The sequence below is a fragment of the Equus caballus genome, chromosome 2 (assembly GCF_041296265.1).
Source record: "Equus caballus isolate H_3958 breed thoroughbred chromosome 2, TB-T2T, whole genome shotgun sequence".
NCBI lineage: Eukaryota > Metazoa > Chordata > Mammalia > Perissodactyla > Equidae > Equus > Equus caballus.
In genome coordinates this window covers 60,911,084-60,931,667 of record NC_091685.1, presented here as the reverse complement: position 1 = coordinate 60,931,667, position 20,584 = coordinate 60,911,084, and the positions used below count along the sequence as shown (strand labels likewise).

The 20,584-nt window shown below is 47.8% G+C and overlaps 1 protein-coding gene across 1 annotated transcript in view; it reads left to right on the top strand.

The window, feature by feature from the left end:
- Positions 1 to 1,092: 1,092 nt before the first annotated feature.
- The window catches only part of EBF2 (EBF transcription factor 2), a 187,197-nt gene continuing 167,705 nt past the window's right edge, over positions 1,093 to 20,584 (top strand). Inside the window, exons 1-6 of the mRNA XM_001493943.6 lie at positions 1,093 to 1,785; positions 4,244 to 4,400; positions 5,455 to 5,518; positions 5,806 to 5,861; positions 6,378 to 6,451; positions 12,532 to 12,600. Of these exons, the coding sequence (XP_001493993.1) occupies positions 1,655 to 1,785; positions 4,244 to 4,400; positions 5,455 to 5,518; positions 5,806 to 5,861; positions 6,378 to 6,451; positions 12,532 to 12,600 (551 nt within the window). The 5' untranslated portion in view covers positions 1,093 to 1,654. The remainder of the gene's footprint in view (positions 1,786 to 4,243; positions 4,401 to 5,454; positions 5,519 to 5,805; positions 5,862 to 6,377; positions 6,452 to 12,531; positions 12,601 to 20,584) is intronic.

Below are 20,584 nucleotides of genomic sequence, written 5' to 3'. Positions count from 1 at the left end.
GCGGAACAGCTGATTTGTCTCCTCCACGGCAGATGGTCTTTGAGCACAGATTTGCATTCATTGTCTTCAAATCTGTTTTCGCGCTGGTGTTCTAGATTTCAGCAGCAGATCTACGCACAGATCAGAATACAAAAGGAGAAGCAAGAAAATAACACCCAGCCAGGAGGATTTTTAATAGGCACTGCGAGCTGCCGGGCGTAGTTAAAAAGCCGTCTAGGGTTTCAGCTGTTGGGCCGAGCTGCCGCCGCCTCCCGGCCACCAGCCCCCGGCCAGCACCGCGCCGCGGGCAAAGTTCCCGCGACCCCCCGCCGCCTCCCCGCAGCTCTCTGCAGGCCCCCCGGGCTCGGGGACCCCGAGGGAGGAGGGGGAGGGGGCTCCCGGGACAGCCCCGGGCCGCTCTCGGACTCAGCCTGCCGCGATCTGTCAGCAACCTCTCTTCTGCAGGGCGCGACTCCCGCTCCCCTCCGCCCGGGGGTGTTTTCCTTAGCTCCTTGACCGTTTTCCCCGACCCTCTATTTATTTGAATAGCACTATGAGCCATGTTCGAGCCCCTACCCGACCCCCGCTTTCATTCATACATCCTCCTCTCTCAACAACTTGTAAACCGCACGCAAAATCTAAGTGTCACCATGTAACTCCAGGAGACTGAGGAGAGCCGTTCAGGGAACTGGGTTACACTGGGGAACGTTTGCACAAAAAATAAGTACATGTGGTCACACTCTCCGCTTCTCCACAAACATGCTCACAGATCCAAGCCACGGGAATGAACGTGCCTGCCTCTCCGCAGGCTACAAAAATCTGCATCTAGAGGCAGGAGCCCTCGAAGCTTCCCGCTCCCGCAACCAGAGCGCGCGGGCGCGTCTACCCTGCTTCAGCGTGGGATTTGGGGGCCCCCATCCCACGCACGCACACGGGATTGGGGCGAGGACGCAGCGCCTGCAGCTTTCTGTCCCCTTTCACCTCCCGGCCTCCCGGCAACGCCGAGCGCGCCGCGCGCTGCCTGAGGACGTCGGCCCGGCCTGCCCAGCGCCGGCCAATCCCGAGCGTCCATGCAAATGAGGCTCCTTATCGGGCCTCGGCTCCGCCTCCCGCGGTCCGGGCCGTAGTAACCCATTCATGGGGCCGGCGCGCGGCTGCAGCCCGGCTCCGCGGCGCTCGCAGCCACCGCCTCCGCTCGGCTCCGGGTCTTCCCTTTCCTTTTACAACTGATTCTGTTGGGGATTTTTTTTTTTTTTCTAAATTGGCGCGGTGGGGAGGAGCAGGGAGGGGGGGCCCAGGAGGAAGGGGAGAGATTAGGCAGCCATCAATCTCCTCCTGCTTCTCCCAGAACAGGTGATGCTTCTAAATTGTGATCACTTTCTGGAGGCAGCGCTGCCGCTGGAAGGATGCGAGCGACCTAGGGCGGAGGGCCTGAGGCGGCAGATCTGAACTTGCGGAGGCTAAACCCAAACTTTAACTACATCGGTCCGCACCTCACGCGTGAAGCAAAGGACGGGTTATCATTATTTTTTCCCCCCAAGAGAGTCTGAAACTTCGGCACTTGATCCCTTTTCTTGGATTGCTTTGGAGGAGACGGTATCGTGACAGCGTTGGGAACAGTGAGGACAGTGTTGTAACTCTTATTTTTAAACCGATAGTAGAGCAGACTTTTTAAATGTTTGGGATTCAAGATACTTTAGGAAGAGGACCAGCTCTGAAAGAGAAATCACTGGGGACCGAGATGGATTCGGTCAGGTCCTGGGTCCGGAATGTCGGCGTGGTGGATGCCAACGTCGCGGCGCAGAGGTAACGAGACGGCCGAACAGTTATGCTCGCAGTGTCTCGCTGGTTCGCTCTCTCGCTCTGTCTCTGTCTCTCTGTGCCCCCCACCCCCACCCCGCTCGCTCGCTCGCTCTCCCCCCATCTGTCGCTCTGGCCCCGCGCGCTGGGGCCGGCAGGTCGCTGCAGTCAGGGAACCCTTGCCCCGCAGCCAACACTCGAGTTTCTGAACTCCCCGGGTAGTTTGTGTTTCTCCCCTGCTACTTCCCCACGGAACAGTCTTTAGGAGGAAAAACAACCAAGTAGTATCCTACGGCTCGCAGCTCAGCCCCTGGTCCTGCGAGGCGGGCCCGGGCCGCAGCTGGCAGCGGCGGCCGCGGGAGCAGAGCCGGCTTCCTCGCCACTCCCGGGTTTCCCTGCGCCGCTTGCGAGCGCCTCTCCTCCCGCATCTTGCCGGGCGATTCCCGGAGCCCAGGAGCCCCGCGGCCAGATGGCGGCGGGAGGAGCGGGAGAGGCTGGAGCGGCTGCCTGGGAAGGCGAAGCGGCCGGGAGCCCTGGGAGGGGGCAGGCTGGAGGGTCCGCGCGCAGAGAGAAAACAGTGGGCCAGACGCAAGCAGGCGGGGTTGAGGGGAGAGAAGAGATTAAAGGGAAAAGACGAAGGAGTAGCAGTAGAAGGAGCCGCAGGAGAAGAAAGGCGAGGAAAGGCGACGCGCCGCAAACGCAGGCATCGCCAGCCTGTAGTTTGGCGAGTCCCTGAAGTTGACTTTCTTTCTAAGCATCCCCGTGCTGAGATGCTAAACGCCTTGCCCAGAGTGCCACCCCACGAAGACATTCTGGTCCCCCTCCCTCATCACCACTGCTGAGCCGGAGTTTGTGGTCGCCTTGTCCTTGTGTTCGAGAGACAGCCCCCTTACCCCAAAGAACCCACGAACTTCTTCCCACGACTTCTGCCTCCCTATCCGCTCTCCTGGCTATCCCCCTCGAAGTCCCGACACCACGCGGAGAAATTCCTCCTTTCCCAGACAGGCCACGTCTCCAGGTGTCCCGGGTAGAGCGAACCAGCCGCCACTCTTGGAGAAGAGGAAGCAAAAGTCGCCTCGCTCCGGAGAACTGGGGGGGGCGCCGGCTCCCTCCCTCCTGCCCGAGGCTGGGACGCGCCAGTATCCCTCGGCAGACGGCTCACCGCGGCGGCGGCTTTCCGCAGCCGTCTGGGGACTCGCTCGGCTGCAGACCGAGAGAAATCAGGCAGCGCTGCTCAGCCGGCTCCGCGGCGCATTTCCTAAGCCGAGCTTCCTTAAAGACACCTCCCCTGCTTTCCTTCTTTCCCCGGATCAAATAATTGTTAAAATTGGAACAGGAAGCCTGAGTGGGGGATTCTAGCCAAAATTTCACACTCTTCAAAGGAGTGTAAGTGCTCACGCCCTGGGGCAAGACGCCCGGAGACCCCAGCGCCACGGGGCAGCTGGGGCAGATGCGCGCTCGCCTGGGTCCCGAGTCTCCTGTTAAGTGTGATCTGGCGGCCAGTTTGTCCCCGGCCGCGACAGGTCGGCAGGGAGGTGTGTGCACATACTCCCTACGCTCGAGGGCGCCTCCCGGGTCCTCCAGTGTGCGATTCGAGGTCCGCGGATTCGGCTGGCCGCTCTCCGAGATGCGGCTTGAGCGGGGATCTAGGCCCCAGGCGAGGACACCTTCTGTTTCTTAGCAACATTTTGGCTTCTTCAAGCTCAGCGATTTTGGGGGCGGGGTCCCCAGTTCGTGTTGTCCTCCGTGGCCCGCGGTCCTTAGTACTGGTCGCGGGGAGTCCTCCCTGCCGCTGTCCCAGGAGTAACTTTTCGGAAGAGCGAGGGAAGCGGGGGTGAGGCCTCGGGGCGCAGCACCGAGACTTGGGCTCTGGGCTCCCTGCCCGCCCCCAGGGGATTCTCGCCCACAGTCTTTCGGAAATAGCGTGGGGGGCGTTGTGGGCAGTAACGCCAGGACGGGTAACTCCAATGAAAGTGAAGGAAAGGGTCACTTCAAAAGTAAAAAGGCACTTATTCCCCTAACCTCAGGGGCCCAGTTCCGAATCCTGACCCAATTGGCGGGGCTACCTGAGGGAGAAGATTGGGGCGGCCCGACGGGACAAGAAATTGGGCTGCCGCCTCGGGGGACCGCTCCGGGCCTGGGTCCGCAGCCGAGATCCTTTGGTCTCCTCTGAAGGCCCGACAGTGAGCTGCCCGGCTCTGGGACACCTGGAGACTGGAACAGCCGGCAGGGGCAGCCAGCGGCTAGCGGCATCGGCCCTGCCACCCGATCCCCGTGGCTACTGCGACTCCTCTAAGGAGTCCTCGCTTCTCAATCCGAAGTGGGAAAAGGCCAGAGGGGTCCAGAATTCTGGACCCAGGACTTGGACCCTTAACCTTCTGCAATGTCGCGTGGGCGCGTTGGTAACATCGTGTCTTTCTCTCCTTCCCCGTGTCCGGTGTCCCCCGTGTCTCTTCCTGAGCAGCGGAGTCGCCCTGTCCCGGGCCCACTTTGAGAAGCAGCCTCCCTCCAACTTGAGGAAATCCAACTTCTTTCACTTCGTCCTGGCGCTCTACGACAGGCAGGGGCAACCGGTGGAGATCGAGCGCACCGCCTTCGTAGACTTTGTGGAGAACGACAAAGTAAGCGGAGTCCCCTCTTCCCCTCGCGGCCTAATAACTACCTCCTTGCAACGCACTAGAGATTCCATCTGTCACTTGCGACACTTTTCCGCTCACATCAACAGGGATGATAAATCGAGGCTTCTCACCCCCAGCCTCTACATCAGCCTCTTTCGCTGCGCCTCCTTCCGCCCCCACTCCGGCAGCACGCGCTGCGGGGGGCGCTTGCGGCTCTGCGCACTGAGCCTCTGGGTCTTTGGCAGAGCCTGGTCATGGACTGACCGCGGCGACTAGAGCATAGTTTAAAAGTATATCCAAGGTCGCCGCGCTCGCCTTCTCCGGGTTCCTTTTATAATTTTGCACCTGCCAGCGCCAGCAGGGTGGGTTAAATAGGCACTAGGTGGAAACTCGAAGCCCAGCCTTCTCTCCCACTCTGGCTCCCCAAGGCAGCGCCTGCTCCCCACCCAGGCCTGGGTTTAGGGGCTGGATTTGATCTCAGATGAAGCCGATGTGTGATGAAAGGAAAGTCTTTTGCCCTCTCTGAGCCTCAGTCTCCTCAGCTGTACAATGCGAGCTTCAGAGCAGGCTCTTCCAGAGGCCCCTTTAGAACCTGGGCCTTGGTCCCTGAGCTCGCGCCCCGGAAGCTCCAGTGGTGGCAGGATAGGGCCGAATGTTGCCCTTCCAAGTGGTAGATCTCTTCACGTTTCTGCCAAGAGAAGCCTTGGGCTTCCTAAGGATGGGCAGAACCTGATGGGTTGGGTGGGGTCTGTCTAAAGGCAGCGTTGACTCGGTGTCCATTTGTCCTGGCTCGTTGTCACACATTTGAGGACATCTTTAACGGGGAGGGACAGAGGGTTGGAGACAGTCAACTGGCTTGGAGCTTTGGCAAGTTTGGGAGGTTGGCCAGTGGCAGACGCTCCTGCCCTTTGACCCGGGTCTGGGCAGGGGGTTGCTCAAAGCTCCAGTGTGAGGGGGAGAAAGGCAGCGGGAGACGGTATAGGGATGTGCTCTCTCCTCTTGCTCTCATTTTGGGGGGGCTGGAAAGAAAGGGACTCGAAGGCGCCTATCTTTTCAGGAACAAGGCAACGAGAAGACCAACAATGGCACCCACTACAAGTTACAGCTCCTCTACAGCAATGGTGAGCGCCCTGCACCTGCCGGTTGCCGCCGCGCCCTCCCTGGTCTCCTTTAAGGAAGGCGGTTGACCTTGTCGGGGTCGTTTGCATTGGCCTCTAGACCTGGGGAGAGGAGGGCTGCGGGAGGCGCGGGCAGGGCCAGGGGGTGGGTGGGTGGTCTTTGCTCCGAGGACGGCTCAGCCTGCGCTCCCGCCCGGAGCTGCTGCCTGGGCCTTGGCACCCCCGCGGGACGGGTTTAGGTGCCCGGAGCAGCTCCGCGTCCCTGACCGCGTGCCGTCCCCACCCCGCAGGCGTCCGCACGGAGCAGGACCTGTACGTCAGGCTCATCGACTCGGTGACCAAGCAGGTGAGCCCGGCGGTCCACTCTGCTCCTCCTCTCACGGGGCCCTGTCCGTCCCCTGCCCCCCGCCTGTTCCTGACCGCCCCATACCCTCCACTTTTTCCTGGGTCAGACTTCACTTGCCTCTCTCCACGTCAACCCGCACCTTGTCCACTCTGAAAAAAAAGTTTTTTCTCTGTCTCCACAATTGTCCTGGTTTTTTTCAGCCTGGGGAGACGCCGCGGGTGGGGGGAAGCGAACAAAGGAATGAAGAGGGGAAGCAGTTATTGGGAGCTTCAGCCCCGCTAAACATTCCCTTTTGCAAGAAATATGTCTTCATTGGGGTTAACTTCTCTATTATTATTTTGCTGGAGTTAACCAGGCCACAGCTCAGATTCTGTGCTGCGAGCGGGGACTCCTAATGCAGTAGTGGGCAGTGCGAGGAACCGATTTTGTGCTTGCTCTGAAGTCCCCTTCTCTTTGTCCCTCCACTCCCCTCATCTCTTCCCTTCCTGCTCCCCTCCCCCCATCCCTCCTTCTCAGCCCATAGCTTACGAGGGACAGAATAAGAATCCAGAAATGTGCCGAGTTCTCCTGACACACGAAGTGATGTGCAGGTAAGAGCCGCCTTTTCCTGCAGGCTTCGCTGGAGAGCGGGGCAGGGGAGCTGCACCCGCCGCGCTCGGGCGTCGGGGCGCTGGCTGTCCGGAGTGACTGCGCGCGGGAGGCAGCCTCGCGGGCAGCCCGACCCGGGGCCGAGTCCCTAGGACCCGTTCTTAAAGGCCAGATTCTTAGAGTATATCCATTAGGACTCGGGAAGAAAAGCCAGAACCACCCCCCTAGCGTCTCAGGAGTTTCCTCCGCTACGTGGCAGGTCTCTGTGGTCCAGGGCCCGCAGCAGCGCGGGGAGGGCGGACAGCCCCCGGCCAAGTTTGGCATCGGGACTTTCCCTGAACCGGTCCCCTACCCGAGGCCGGCCCTGCTCCGTTGCCGGCGATCCGGCCGCTCGCGGTAGGTTTCCGGGAGGGGCCACTTGTGGAGTTACTGAGTCAGGCGCTGGAACGACTCGCAGTCTGGGCAAGGGACCACCAGAGGGTCGAGCGGCCCATTTTCGGGGCGCTTCCCCCTAGCTGAGGCACCTGTCTACATGCGGCAGCGTTTTCTTCCTGCAGGGATGTTGCTTCTCCCAGGATTTCACGTGGCCGGGGAGTTTCATAGGCAGGAGCAACGCCCGACCGATAGGGTAGAAAGATCAGTCTGGTTCACCACCAGTGGGTGGGAGGGTGGGGCGAGGCCCGGCTCAGGGAGCTCTGCGGTCTGCAGCAACAGCTGGGTTCTGACGGCCAGGTCGTGAGAGGTGCAGTCTCCTACGCCTTTCCCCATTTTCTTTTCAGAGACTAATCCATTCCATTTTGAGTCGTTTCTTGTGCTTGACTAGAAGAAAATTAAAAATCAGAAGAAATTCATCCATAAACTTACTCATTCTCTCAACAGATGTTTATTGAGTGCCTAGAATGTGCCGGGTATCGGGGATCCCACAGCAAACGAGGAAGGACCTAAAAAGGAAACTCTGGGAAGAGGGTGGTTATTTTACCAAAAACATTTAAATATTTATTCGATACACCTTTTTCTTCCTCCAGAATCTCTGATTGGAGAGAAAGCTTCAGTTCTTCCTTACTCTGCTATTGCTTCAGTGAATGTCTTTCATTTCAGACTTTGCTAGTTTCGGGTAATTGCAGGCGGTCTGATTTAGCTTGGACTGTTTTATAGGGAGCTCCCCGCAGCCGGTCTCCCTCTCAACCCAGTCAGGAAGAAACCATAACAATCAGACATGTTTGTTTTGGTTTTGACCAAGTATTGGAAAAACAAGCTTTGCCAAATGCAAAGTTCCACTCTGCCAGTGGCCTCAGCTGAGGGGAATGGAGGCTTCCTTGCCGGATGAGGCACCGGGCGATGGAGTGAGCAGAGAGCTGCTTCATTATCCCAGGGCCCCTCTGTAGATTCGTTCAGAAAGAAAAATGCACTTCCCAGATGAACATGCATGTAATACCTAGATTATAAATAGTCAGAACACTTTAATTTGGTTGGCTAATTGAAGGGCAGTTTTTTATTCCTCTTTATACTTTTTAAGTGTCTTTGTTTGGAGAGACAATCTTCTTAAAAAGAAAAGCAAAGAAAACCCCAAACTGGCCCATTGTCTGATGAATTATACCTATCACTTTAAATAATACTCGCAAGCCCCCTCCAGCTGTAGTTAAGGCTGACATTTTTATTTTTAAGCCCAATCAAATCCTCTTCATTTTATGCTGTTTAAGTAGCAGCATCAATTTTTAAAGCCTCTAGTTTAGCCTGCATTAGTAACACAATATAAAAATTTAATGTACTGTAACTTCTCTGCATTTGAGACCTGGGAAGATGCTCTGCTATTTTCTTCCAAAACTAGAATTTAAAACAAATATTAATTATGGGTAAATGATCCATTGGATGGGTACCATGTCTGTAGCGCGCGTGCGTGCATGTGTGTGTGTGTTGGGAGATGAGCTGGGCTGGTGGCTGGTTTTGGATGTATCTAAAGGGAAGTTCTCATTCAATCTGTCAGTCGGAGCTGGTTGATTCTCCTGCAGGGGAAAAAGTTCCTTCTCCCACATTTTAAGAGCCAGTTATAGCAGTCAATGATTGAGGGATGAATCCGATGCCCTGTTTCTCAATGATTATTGCAGATACTTTGTTTCATTTGCATGGTATTCTTGGGCATACCTGGGAATTTCCCTGAATGGTTTTATTTTCTGTAATCTTTAGTAAAAAAAAAGCTCATAAATTGTTGTTTAGCTTTGAGGGAGGAACAAATAAATCTCTTCAGGAATAACTTTTTCTCCCTTCCCTGTTTGTCTCTGCTCTCCCCTTCCCTGCGTTAGTTCATTTTGCCAATTATTAGCAAGGAGAAATCTAGTTGTTATGTTGCTGCCAGCCACCCCTGTGCCCTCAATGCTCAGAGGGTTAAAAGATATTATAATTTGAACAGAAGTCGTCTCAAGGCCTACAGCTGGCTAATAACAGAGTTGTATTGAGCGCGAGCAAACCCCACAGCTGTGACTTTTTGCCACAAGGCGCAGGCTAGACAGGGCCCTGATCAGATGGGCCAGCCGGGCAGTGGGGCCAGTGTCTTTACCGGCCAGATGGTGTGAATTTAGACACTTTTGTTATGCAATCGCAGGGAGGAGTTGGGGAGAAGAAAACAAAACAAAAGCCACCATGCTGTGCGCTTATTTGAGTTTGAAATTAGAGACAGATTTTTGAAAGTTGAGGGTTGAATTTTAAAAACGATTTTGGAGGGGAAAGGGCACATTTGCTTGTCTTGAGCAGGAGTTTGGCTGACTGGACACCCAGGGTCCAAGGCTGGGGCTTTTTTTCTTCCCCAGCCATCCCTCAGCCCTCGTCTTTCCCCCTTTCTGAAAAATGCAGGTGAGATGCAGGATTGGGATAAAATTTCTCATATCGCGCCCCCCCCCCCCCATGCCCAGCTTGTTTTATTTTTTCTCTTTCTCTCTCCAAAGACTCCATGAGGAGATAGGGAGGATGAAAGCGGCCTGTAAGCAAACTGAGAGTATTTCTGGTAAAAGGTTCTCCAAATGAGTACTAGAATAAAACAAACCAAACTAAGCCAAACTGAGGAGCAGAGGAACAACTTTCATTTTCATTCATTAGGAAAAAAGGGCACTTCTGAGCCTCTCCACGGTAGTGAGGAGCACACTCGTAACCTAGTGCCAAATTCAGTTTTCTTTTCTCTTTGTTTGGTTTTTCCCTTCTTTTTCTATTTTACAGTCTTGTTCAGTTTTTAAAAAACAGTTATCCGGAACTTCAGACTTAGAGCCTTGCTTGTTAGGAAATAACCATAAAAAGCCTTTTAACTAAAGTAGTTGAACCTGGATTTGGTCACTCAGGCTTTGTCTATACAGCAAAGGGAAAGGAGAATTGAGTTGGTTATCTGAGTAACTCAGGGACCCAGTTCCTTCACCTCAACTATCCTCGTACCTGATTCCAGAGCCATTGTTTGGGGACCCTGGTGGGTTCAGGAACCTCTCTCACCCTCCACTTCCCTTTGCTTATGAGGCTGGTGTGAGGACTGAATGTCATTAAAGAAATTGAATAAAGAATAACTAGGACATCTTGATGAGACCTTTTCTTTCAAAAGACAGGAAGAAAGAAAAAGAATTAGCTTTGTCTTAGAGACCAGAGAAGTTTTAAGGGCTCAAATGGGACAAATATAGCCAAGTCCTATTATTTTTATACTTTTACTATTATAGTCTAACAGCCAAGCGAGAGTGTTCTACGTCTTTTCTGTGCTGAATATTAACATTAGAGATTATCCTTAAATATGTTACTGTTGGAAAATAGATTGGGTCCTAAAGTTTCTCTGCACCTTTCGTTGAATATCATTTCCTTCCCTGTGTCGATTCCCCACATTGTATTAAGCTGGCACCGGGCTTACATTTTTATCTGTTTTTCTTTTCCTCCAGAGAAAATCCCCATGGAAAGCAGCTGAATTCAGCTGAGCAATTTTGCAAACTTATTCGGCCTCCTCAGAATCATTCCTACTCAAACTAAGCAGATTTGCGTATTCTGACAGTGTGTTGTTGTAATTAAATCAAACCCAGCATTGCACACATATCTGGGTTAGGTTGACGTGCTGGTGATGTCAAAGAGTCTAGCTAGAAGGTCTTCAGGTAACCAGCATGTATGGGGTTTCTGAAACTGTGTTGCTAAGAAGAAAAGTTTGCCTGAGCTGCAAAGGAATTCCGCTGACGTAAGCAATAGAAATAGGAGAGGTAGGAGACAGAAATGCGTGGGGATAAGGAGTTGGGAAGAGAGACAAGGGCTTTGGGAGGTAAGAGAGCAGCTGGCCAGCATTTTTATTGGTGTTAATCTTGGGATGGATTGAAATTTTAAAAGTTAAGACCTAATATAATTTCAAAGGCAAAATATTATTTTAGAAAGTCCCAGTGGCAAACTCTGGTATTTAAAAAAGTTGAGACAATTTTTCTTTTACTTCCTACTAATTTGATTAAATTTCTTAAAACCTCATTGTGCCCATTTGGTGAAAGTTTTTTAGCATCTCTCAAGTGTATTTTACTTTTTGGGAACAGAATTGTTCACTGGATAATCCACACATGCCTGCTTGAGAGAGATGGACTTTTCTTCATTCATTTGTTCATACTTCTGTAGAGGATCAGAGAAGAGATGGACCACAGAGAGCCAGAAGGCAAATCTAGGACTGGGCTGGGGTCAGGCCTTTGGTCCCTGCTGCCACATGGCTTCCCTCTTTGCCTTATCCTGTCCTTGCTTTTTAAGGGTGCTCAGGGAATCTCATAGTCTCATAGACTTCAGAGAAGGGACTCTGGAAGTTATCTAGTCCAACATTTTAATTTTATATGTAAGGTAGGCAAAGCCCAGAGAGGTTAAAGAGAGTTAACTAAATTCATGCTCTGGGTTAGCGGCAGAGCTGCGTTAGACACCAGAGCCCTGATTCCCGCTTCAGCAGTCTTTCTCGTGCACCACATCAATCTTAAACTATAGAGAGACTGGCATCGGAAGGGCAGTGCTTACATATAGTTTGGTTGTTGCTAACACTTGAGAGGTATTCTCCAACCAGTGTGCATGATAATGTTTTTCTTAGAAGCCATGTCAAGGCTACATCCTTAATCAACTACTGTTGATGCTGGACCTTGTGCTTGAATGGGCTGAAAGGTGTTCAGAAGTCTGTGGTGTGGACGGGCAGCAGACAACAATATGGAGAGGTGATTTTCCAGTGCTTCCTGCCGCCAAGCTTCCTTTGCCCTTTTCACATTCATCTAGGTCTTTCACACAGGTACCTTGGGATTGGAGTGTTTTCCTCTCTGCTCAGGTCCTACCTATCTGTGGTAATTGCTCTGGGGCCTCTCCTTTCTCGCTTCCTCTCAGATAATTCCACAAGCATTTCTAGAGCATCTACAGGTACCCAGCACTTTGCTAGGTAGAAGTCTTGGGAAGCAGAGTTTTCAAGATAGGACTTACACGGCGAGTCCCATTTCTATCCTGGACTTGGTGAAAATTGTTGGAGATATCATTCTACAGCTCCTTGCCTCATTTCTTCCTATTTTACAATGTACCCCATAGTTCTGGTATTCCTCCTTCATCTTTAGAAAAGGATGGAAATGAATGAATGAATAAATGTTTATGAAGTATAGCGAATCCTCTGGAGAAAGACTTTATGTTAATAAGGTTTATAATAATCCAGGCAGCTACTTGGGGTCTAGTGTATACATTTTCCTCCCCCCCTTCTTCAAATATTTATTAAGATACAAAGATCTAAAACATACAATCATAAAATCATTCAACACGGAACTGGAAGTGACCTTATAGATCTTAAAATCCAACCACCCCTGGTTCAGATTACAAATATGGTTCTTGGGAAAGTTGTGATTTGCTGAGAATTACATAGTTTATAAGTCATAGAGTAAGAATTTGAATGAGTATCTTTGGGCCTCAAGTTCAGTGTTGTTTTTAAACATGGCCATAAATTCTGCTCTCATGTACCTGATAATGAAGAGGCTACCCAGGATATATTAATTTTTGTGAATATTCTTACATTATATGCTCATTGTGTTTTCTTGATTTTAACAATTTTTTTTTACTCTTTTGGTTCCTTCTCAATCTACAGTCGATGTTGCGAAAAGAAAAGTTGTGGGAACCGAAATGAGACTCCTTCAGACCCTGTCATCATCGACAGGTAGGGAGAAAAAGCGATTAAAAAAAATCTTTTCTGGTTTCTTTCCTTTATGAATCTCACCTCTGAGTACTGACCACTTGGGCTTTGCTGTGAGGTTGGTTTCATGTCATGTTCAAGGCATGAAGCTAGTCCAACATGTGTTTTCTTGTTCTGGTTGGCCTTTCTTGGAAGAAGTCAGAATCTTCCTTTTTGGACATACGTCTGTAAATCTATGATGGGATTCTTTTCCAGGTGCACTGACTTCAGCCTAATAAGGAGTATGTGGATGGTAAAGGATGCCCTCTCTCCTATCTGGCAGGGTGGGTTCTCAATCAGTTTCCTACAAGAGGCAGTGTACCCCAAGTTAAATGGCAACCCCTTTATCCTTCTCAGTGATTGCTGTCAGGCTAGAAGACTATCAACTTAGACTCCAGCTTAGGGGATTATGACCACCTCTCTGTTGCATTGAGGGAAATTCCTTTCTACCACAGAGGATTGCATTCTGAGTTCTATGCTATATCCAGAGTGGGAAAGATTCTTGGGGACATTGCTAATTCACTGAAATGTGATTTAGGCATCCTCAGCTGTCTGTTTTTGTGATTGGAAACAGAACTTACAAACCAATGAAGAAATACCAAATTAACTTCCAGCAATCATGTAATTTTTAAGAAATCCCATATTCCCACCCCTAATTTTTTCTCTTTCGTTAAAAAACGGAATAATTCCCTATTGCTTCGTTCTTTGGGTTTTCATGTTTCTAGCCAGGTCTTGAAATGGATTGGAGAGACCACAGTCTCCAAAGTTGTTATTCCAATATTCCAATGAATTCTCAGTTGGGAGAATGGAACCTCTGGCATTCTTCCCAGAAAGCCAGCTTGGTTTCTTTGTGGAAAGTATAGCATAGCCCTAGGAATGAGGAGGCTGAAATTCTGATCTGGTCCTAGCTTTTAACCTTAGACAAAGCACTCTGCATCTCTGTTCTCCAGTGGAATAATGGAGCGGCTAGCTGGAGTGTACTGCCTGCTGCTGTAGGTTTCAGGAGGCCACTGAAATATCCATGGCAGTTTTGCAGTATTCTCTGAGATGCTTGGAAGAGGATGATAACCAGATATAAAATGTTTGTTGGATGTGTAGCTATCTTTGCCAGATTAGGACGTTCAGGTGAGACCAATTTTAAGGAGCTATTTGGAATTTCTTTGGTTTTTCTGAAAATGCATAGAAGCATAAAATTAAAGAGTAGTAGGAACTTTTTGAGGTCATCCATCTTCCTCATTTGATAGATGAAAAGATTGCACCTGGCGACGGCGACATGACTTGTCCACGGTTGCACAGCTGGTTGGAGCAGAGCTGGCACTAGAACAGAGTTGTGCTTACTTCTAAACTGTGCTCCTCTCCCTGCCACAGCTTCCTCCCAGCACTCTCTGTCCTAACTTACGTGAGTTGGATACGCTGATTGCTCATGACATCATTTCCTAACTTCCCAGGATACCCTCGGGATCCTCTGAGGGAATTTGAAGCATACAAGTGCAGCCTAGACACAGATCCAGTCCTTGCCAGTGTGTACACTGAGCTCACTAATCTTCATCTAGTCTTTTTCACTAACTTTTGCTCCCCTTTCAAGAAAGTGCTCTAACTTCACGATTGCTACATCTTTTCTTGTAATAAACTCCCCATAAAACAGCTTTAGAAATGTTTGCAAACCCGTAAATGCTAACCTGTACCTTACATCTTGTAAGCTCATGTCCTAATGACTCTGCACTTAGCAGCAGTTCATACTCTAAGAAACCACATATAACCTGCACCCCTGGATAAAGTCAAATATGTTCATGTTTTCTTCCTATGTAACACACATGTTACATGTACAAAAGAAAGTAGCCTTTTTGCATCGATGGAGAGAAAAGATTTTCCTATTAGAAGCCTTCATTGTTTTTGCTAGAATGCCTTAAATTCTTCTGAGAAGGTGGAAATTATATCTTGGCTGCATGTTATGGAGCTTTATCTGACTGTGGCATTTGTTTTTACTATCCTATGCACAATAAAACAGCCCAATGATGTGTCTGCATTACTTGAAATATGTGTTGCTTCCGAAATGTTGTGCATCTACACATGGAACATACGTACCAAAGGCTGCTGTAAGTCGAGCATATCAGGTTTTTAGAGAGCCCGTTTTATTATAAACAGATGCATTTGTCTGACTTACTCATGTAGGACTTTTGTTTGAAGATACTGTTCCTTCTCCGGAATCTTGTGTTATTGCCCCAAATGTCTTCTAGGTTTCCCTTAGTCTTCTTCCCTTCGTTTGTGGAAGTAAAAGGGGATGAAGCCAGATTTCCAGTTGTTGGAGGTGGGATGGTAGTTTGTGTCATCCAGGGGTGTGGTCGAGCTGTGCATCTGGTCCCTGGGATCAACATCTGCCGACCTGGAGATGTTGAAATCGTCCACCAGCACCGAATGGCTGCAAAGTAGTCTATTTTGAATTTCCTCTGAGTAAATATAGAACTCTCTTTCTTTGCCCTTGTTCCTATAATGCCAACTAATTATCTCCTCCCCCTTCTTGCTCAGTCTAACCAGATGCGGTTAATTTACACTGTCTGTCTTTCAGTTTTCTCACACAACAGGCACGCTCCACTCTGGCTCCAGGGAAGTCTGTTTATTCCCCTGGAGTTGTGCATGTTTGGGGGAGGGGAAGAGGAGGCTCAAGGGCGGTTCCCAAACTTTTCACCACCAAGGACCTCTTTTATTTTTCTCCTTGGTGAACCAGGTTTTGTAAGATGTTGCCTGCCAAACTGCAATTGACAAGTAATAATTCAGCCGGAGTTTCATTTTTATTAATCAAAGACATACGACAGAATGGAAAGGAATAATCTGGTTCCAGAAGTGCCCTTGCTCTTATCAAAGGCCAATCAGAGTTTTTGATCAAGACAAGACAACCAATGTTGCCACACTGACTTAACAGATTTCCAGCTCAAATATAAAACAACGTGACTTTCACATAGTCCATGTGACCACATCCTGGGCAGGTATTCAGTTTCCAATAGGCTGCTTGAAATATGAAAAATAGCTTTGACTACCTTGTGGCCCCTTAATTGAAAAATTATTGGGTTTTACAATAGGGCATCCCCCATCACAGACGTTGTTCTCCGTTTCAAAGACTTAGCCCCAGACTGGGAATTTTTTCTTTTCTGCTAAATTACTCCCTGCCTTGATCTCTCTATAAACATAAATTTAATTTTTATTTTTAGTTGTCTTTTCAGCATGCTTTTTTGAGTTCTTTGGCAGCCACACCCCTCTCCGAAAGACCAGGCCAGCACATAGCCCAGCAGGACTTGCTCCTGAATCCTGGGCCTCCAGCAGAGCCTTCCTTCTGTGTACAAATGTGTGTGCATGTAGAGTGTGAGTAGAGTTTGTTCATTTTTAGCATAAAAATCCAAAGTTCCTATTTGGAAAAAAACCAACAAAACAGAACAGAGCAAAACAAAAACAACATCGAAAACATGATCCTTCCTTCGGTCTTCAGCCTATAAAGATCTGTGTGTGGTGAATAAAAATAAAAAGGCTCAAACTGATTTACAGTTTGTGGTTTCAGACAGAAGCTCTAATTCAACCTAGTTTCTCATGGGTTGTGTTCTCTTCAGACTCTCTTCTCTATCTGGAAGCTTCTTCTGAATATCTACTGAATCTCTGGGGCTCAGGATAATCTGGTGGTCCACGAGAAGAAAATCTTAGGGACAGTCTCACTGACGTGGGGGAAGGAAAAAGAGTCCCCACTGTTCCTATTCTCGCAGCCCCATAAGAAGTCAAATGGGTGGAGAGGGCAAGATTTCTTTTTGAATCTTTGTAGGCTGCCCCTGCCCCTGAGCATACTGGTAGGATATTTTCTATTAAAAGGGCAGGTCCACCCTATTTCTCACATGCTAAATATCCCAGTCTTCCATCTTGAGACATTGGTCTCCTATATTTCTGAGCCCTGTTCCCAGGAGGATCATCTTAAGTCTTGATGTGTTTTTGTTTATTTTCTTTTCCAAGAAGCCAAACAAACAACAGAATAACCCTCTTTCAAAAGGTTTACTCAAAAATGTCTGGTGGTTGGTTGTCCATTAGGGGTTTTCCTGGTATTATCTTCCTTTTTTTAAAACAGATTTTTAATTGTGGTAAAATGTACTCAACATAAAATTGACCATCTTAACTATTTTTAAGTGTACAGTTCAGTGGCATTAAGTACATTCACATTGTTGTGCAACCATTGCCATCATTCATCTACAGAACTCTTTTCATCTTGTAAAACTCAAACTCGGTACCCATTAAACAATAATTCCCTGTTCCTCCCTCTCTATAGCCCCTGGAAACTACCATTCTACTTGTGTCTCTATGAATTTTGTTACTCTGGGTACTTCATATAAGTGGAATTATATGGTATTTGTCCTTTTAGGACTGGCTTATTTCATTTAGCATCGTGTCCTCAAGGTTCCTCCAGGTTGCAGCATGTGTCAGAATTTCCTTCCTTTTTAAGGCTGAATAATACCCCATCGTATGAATATACCACATTTGTTTATCCATTTATCTGATGATGGTCACTTGGGTTCTTTCCACATTTCGACTATCTGTGACTAATGCTGCTGTGAACATAGGTGTACAAATATCTCTTCCAGACCCGGCTTTGAATTCTTTTAGGTACATACCCAGAGGTGGAATTCCTGGGTCACATGGTAGTTTGAGGAACTGCCATACCATTTCCATCCCTACACTGTTTCCAATGGCTGCACCATTTGACATTCCCATCAACAGTGTACAGAGGTTCCAGTTTCCCCTTATCCTCACACGCCTTGTTATTTTCTTGATTTTTGATAGTTGCCAGCCTAATGGGTATGACTTTTTTTTTCTAAATGAAATTTTCTCTTGCCGCCATCTTGGTAGACTTCTTCACCTGCTGCTTTCTTCTCTGGTTCAGGCCTCTTGTTTGCCCTTCCCTTGCCGTCTGGCACATCTTCTTCCTGCCTCTCTCTGCCTCGCTGATTACTTTGTTCCATGGGAGCAGTGTCTGGCTCCTCTTTCCTCTGGGCTATGCTTGTTATTTCTCTCTCAAATGTATCACTTAACTCCAGAAGAGTGTTATTTGTGTGATGGGATCTTTCAGAGAATAACTGTGGGGAGTAAAACTCTTACCACCTTCCATGGATTCTAGAGGGTATTGCATTAATCCTGAACACTAGAAATTTTTTTTTGTTAATTTATCAAATGAATGCCTTATTAATCTATTCTTGTTTTGTGGTGTCCATTCTACTTTTAACCCAACCATGCCCTTCAGCATAGGAGCAATATTTGGGTAGTAGTTGGAGTTGAGCTCTCATTGAGATTTATGTTCACAAAGCCCAGCACATTCCTGCCATCCTAGGCCACTCAGGCCAGTTTTCAGGCTGTGACCACTCCCTCCATTTCCCTGGAAATAGACAAGCCAGATATATCAGTAGTGAGACCTCCCGAATGAAGAATTTTGGCTTTGAGAAGGATGAATAAGAATAATACTCAACATTTATCTAACATTTAATTGGCACTTATTGTGTACTGAGCATCGTGCTTGGCTATTTTCATTAGTTAAATAATCTTCTTAATTAATCTTTAATGGTTGAGAAAAGTCTCAATTTTACAGAGAAAAGAATGAGTCTTAAGGAGTTAGATAACTCAGGTGAGGTCCCATAGCCAGTTTCAGTGGTGAAATTGGACTGTAGTCAATGAATGGAAGTTGCAGAGAAAAAGGTTTTGGTATAACAGAAGGAGAAACTTTCCAGAATTTAGAGCTGTTACAGAGTAGAAAGGCCTGGTGAGCATGGTCTGGAAGGACTCCTGATGGGAGAATTAGAGAGGGGATCTGTTCTCTGGGAAGTGGTGGGCTTTGTTGGCTCCTGAAATGTCATATAACTCTGAGATTGTACAAGTCACATTCCACTGTGTGCAGGTTTGATGGAATATCAGTCCCCAGTATGACTGAGAGGCAGCACAGTGTAGGAGAAATGGCCCTGCACTAGGCTCAAGACACACTTACTTCTGGATCCAGATCGTTCACTAATTAGCTGTCTAATGTTATGGAGGTCATGAGCTGCCTCTCTGAGCCTCAGTTTCCCTATCTGTAAAATTAAGTGCTTTGGATTAATGGGTGACCTTAACCTTACCTTCCAGCTCCAAATTCTCGGATTCTAGCTGAGGGCCCAGGTTTGGGTGTCAGGCATCCTAATTCATCATCCTTGCTCATCACTAATTTACGGGAGCTATTAATATGTGCCTTCTCTGCCCAGACTCCCCATCTCCAGTGTAGGGGAGCCCAGGGCTGTGAAGAACCTACAAAAGCCTGGCTCCAGGCTATTTTATTTGTTTTTAGTGAAAATTTCATTCCTTCAGGGAGGATTTAGATTTCTCTCACTAAAAACACAAATATCTACCTAAAGCAAATGTCATATTCTTTCATGTTCTCCTTCCTTTGTTTTCTAGTGAAACCTTGCAAGTTTCTTGGTCATTTCAGGGAGACAAAGGTAGGAGAAGGGACTCTTCTACTTGCTGATGTAGAAAAAAATGTCCCTTTGGGTTGAAAGCACTTCACTCAATGACAGCCTGAGCCAAGTGGTAAAAAAGAAATGAAATTTCCTTTGAGAAAATCACTCTCCTTCTCCTGATTAAAGAGGTGGGGCTGAAAAGTTATGATGTTCACTTCTGTAGTTGGGTTAGTTTTTAAGAATTATACTTTCTCCACTTGACTGACCAGTCTTCCTAGACTTGCAGAGCTCAGGGAATTGACCCAAACTAGCTTAGTCGTCTATATGTTGGTTCACTCCATCATTCATTCATTTAGTAATTTTCTTCTGTTGTTCGGTTATTAAGCAAATATTTATGAACTCCTGGCCCTGAGAAACCATCAGGGAATACAACAGGCATGGTTCCTACTCTCATGGAGCTGACAGCTTAAATAATCACACAAAGAAATGTATATTCACAAACTGTGAAAAGTGCTCTGAAGACAAGGTGAGTGGATGGTAGGTCAGTTTGAACTTTCTAGTCCCCTCATTTCTTCTCTGTGAATCAAAATGGAACCAAAACATTTGTTCCATTAAACAGACCTTGAATATTTCCTCTTCTCTCCCTTTGCACCTGGAATACCTACCCCAAACTCTCTGCCTATATAAATCCTATCCTTTTCTAAGACCTGCTTCAGATTCTACCTCCTCAAAGATATCAATTCTTGTAGCCAAAGTCTTTTTCACTTGACCGCTGTTACATATGCTTGCTCTTGTTAGGATGTATGGATTTTGTTGTTTTTTACCTATTTGGGCTTGCCTTACATTTCCAACTATATTGTAATTCTTGGATGTCAGATACCATATGTCACTTAAGTCTTGACTCTAATTTTATTAACTATGTGATGGTGTTGAGTTGTTATATTAATACGTTAATGTTTGTAAGGTGTCCACATAGTACGTGATGGAATAGATGCTTTAAAAAAGTCATAGCAATTATTGTCTCCCACAGTGTCTGTCCAGTGTCTTAGATATTATAGACACTTGGTAAATATTAATTAACATAATAACATGTTAGTTATTAATTGACATATTAATCTCTGACTGCCAAGCATCGAAGAGTTTGGATGACTGGGTCCTTTGCCATTGCATATGGGACCTTTCCTGTAACTACTTGTATTTGACAACTGCTTAGAAATCTTACCCCCTAGTAACAAATAAGTACAAAACAATGCCAAGAACAGATATGTAGGGTTGAAAGACAGGAAGAATCCTTATTCATTCAGTAAATATTTATCAAGGACCTCTTATGTCATGGCCTTTGCAAGGTGCTCTTGGGGATAATAAGATTGAATAGACACAAAGCTTTCCCATAAAGAGCTTATAGTTTAGATGGGAAAACAAATGGTGTGCAGAAATAAGTGTGACACAATGTGGAATGTAAAAAGTTCCATGAAAAATCTGGAGAGAAGAACTCTGGAAGATCTGAAAGGGGGAGATGA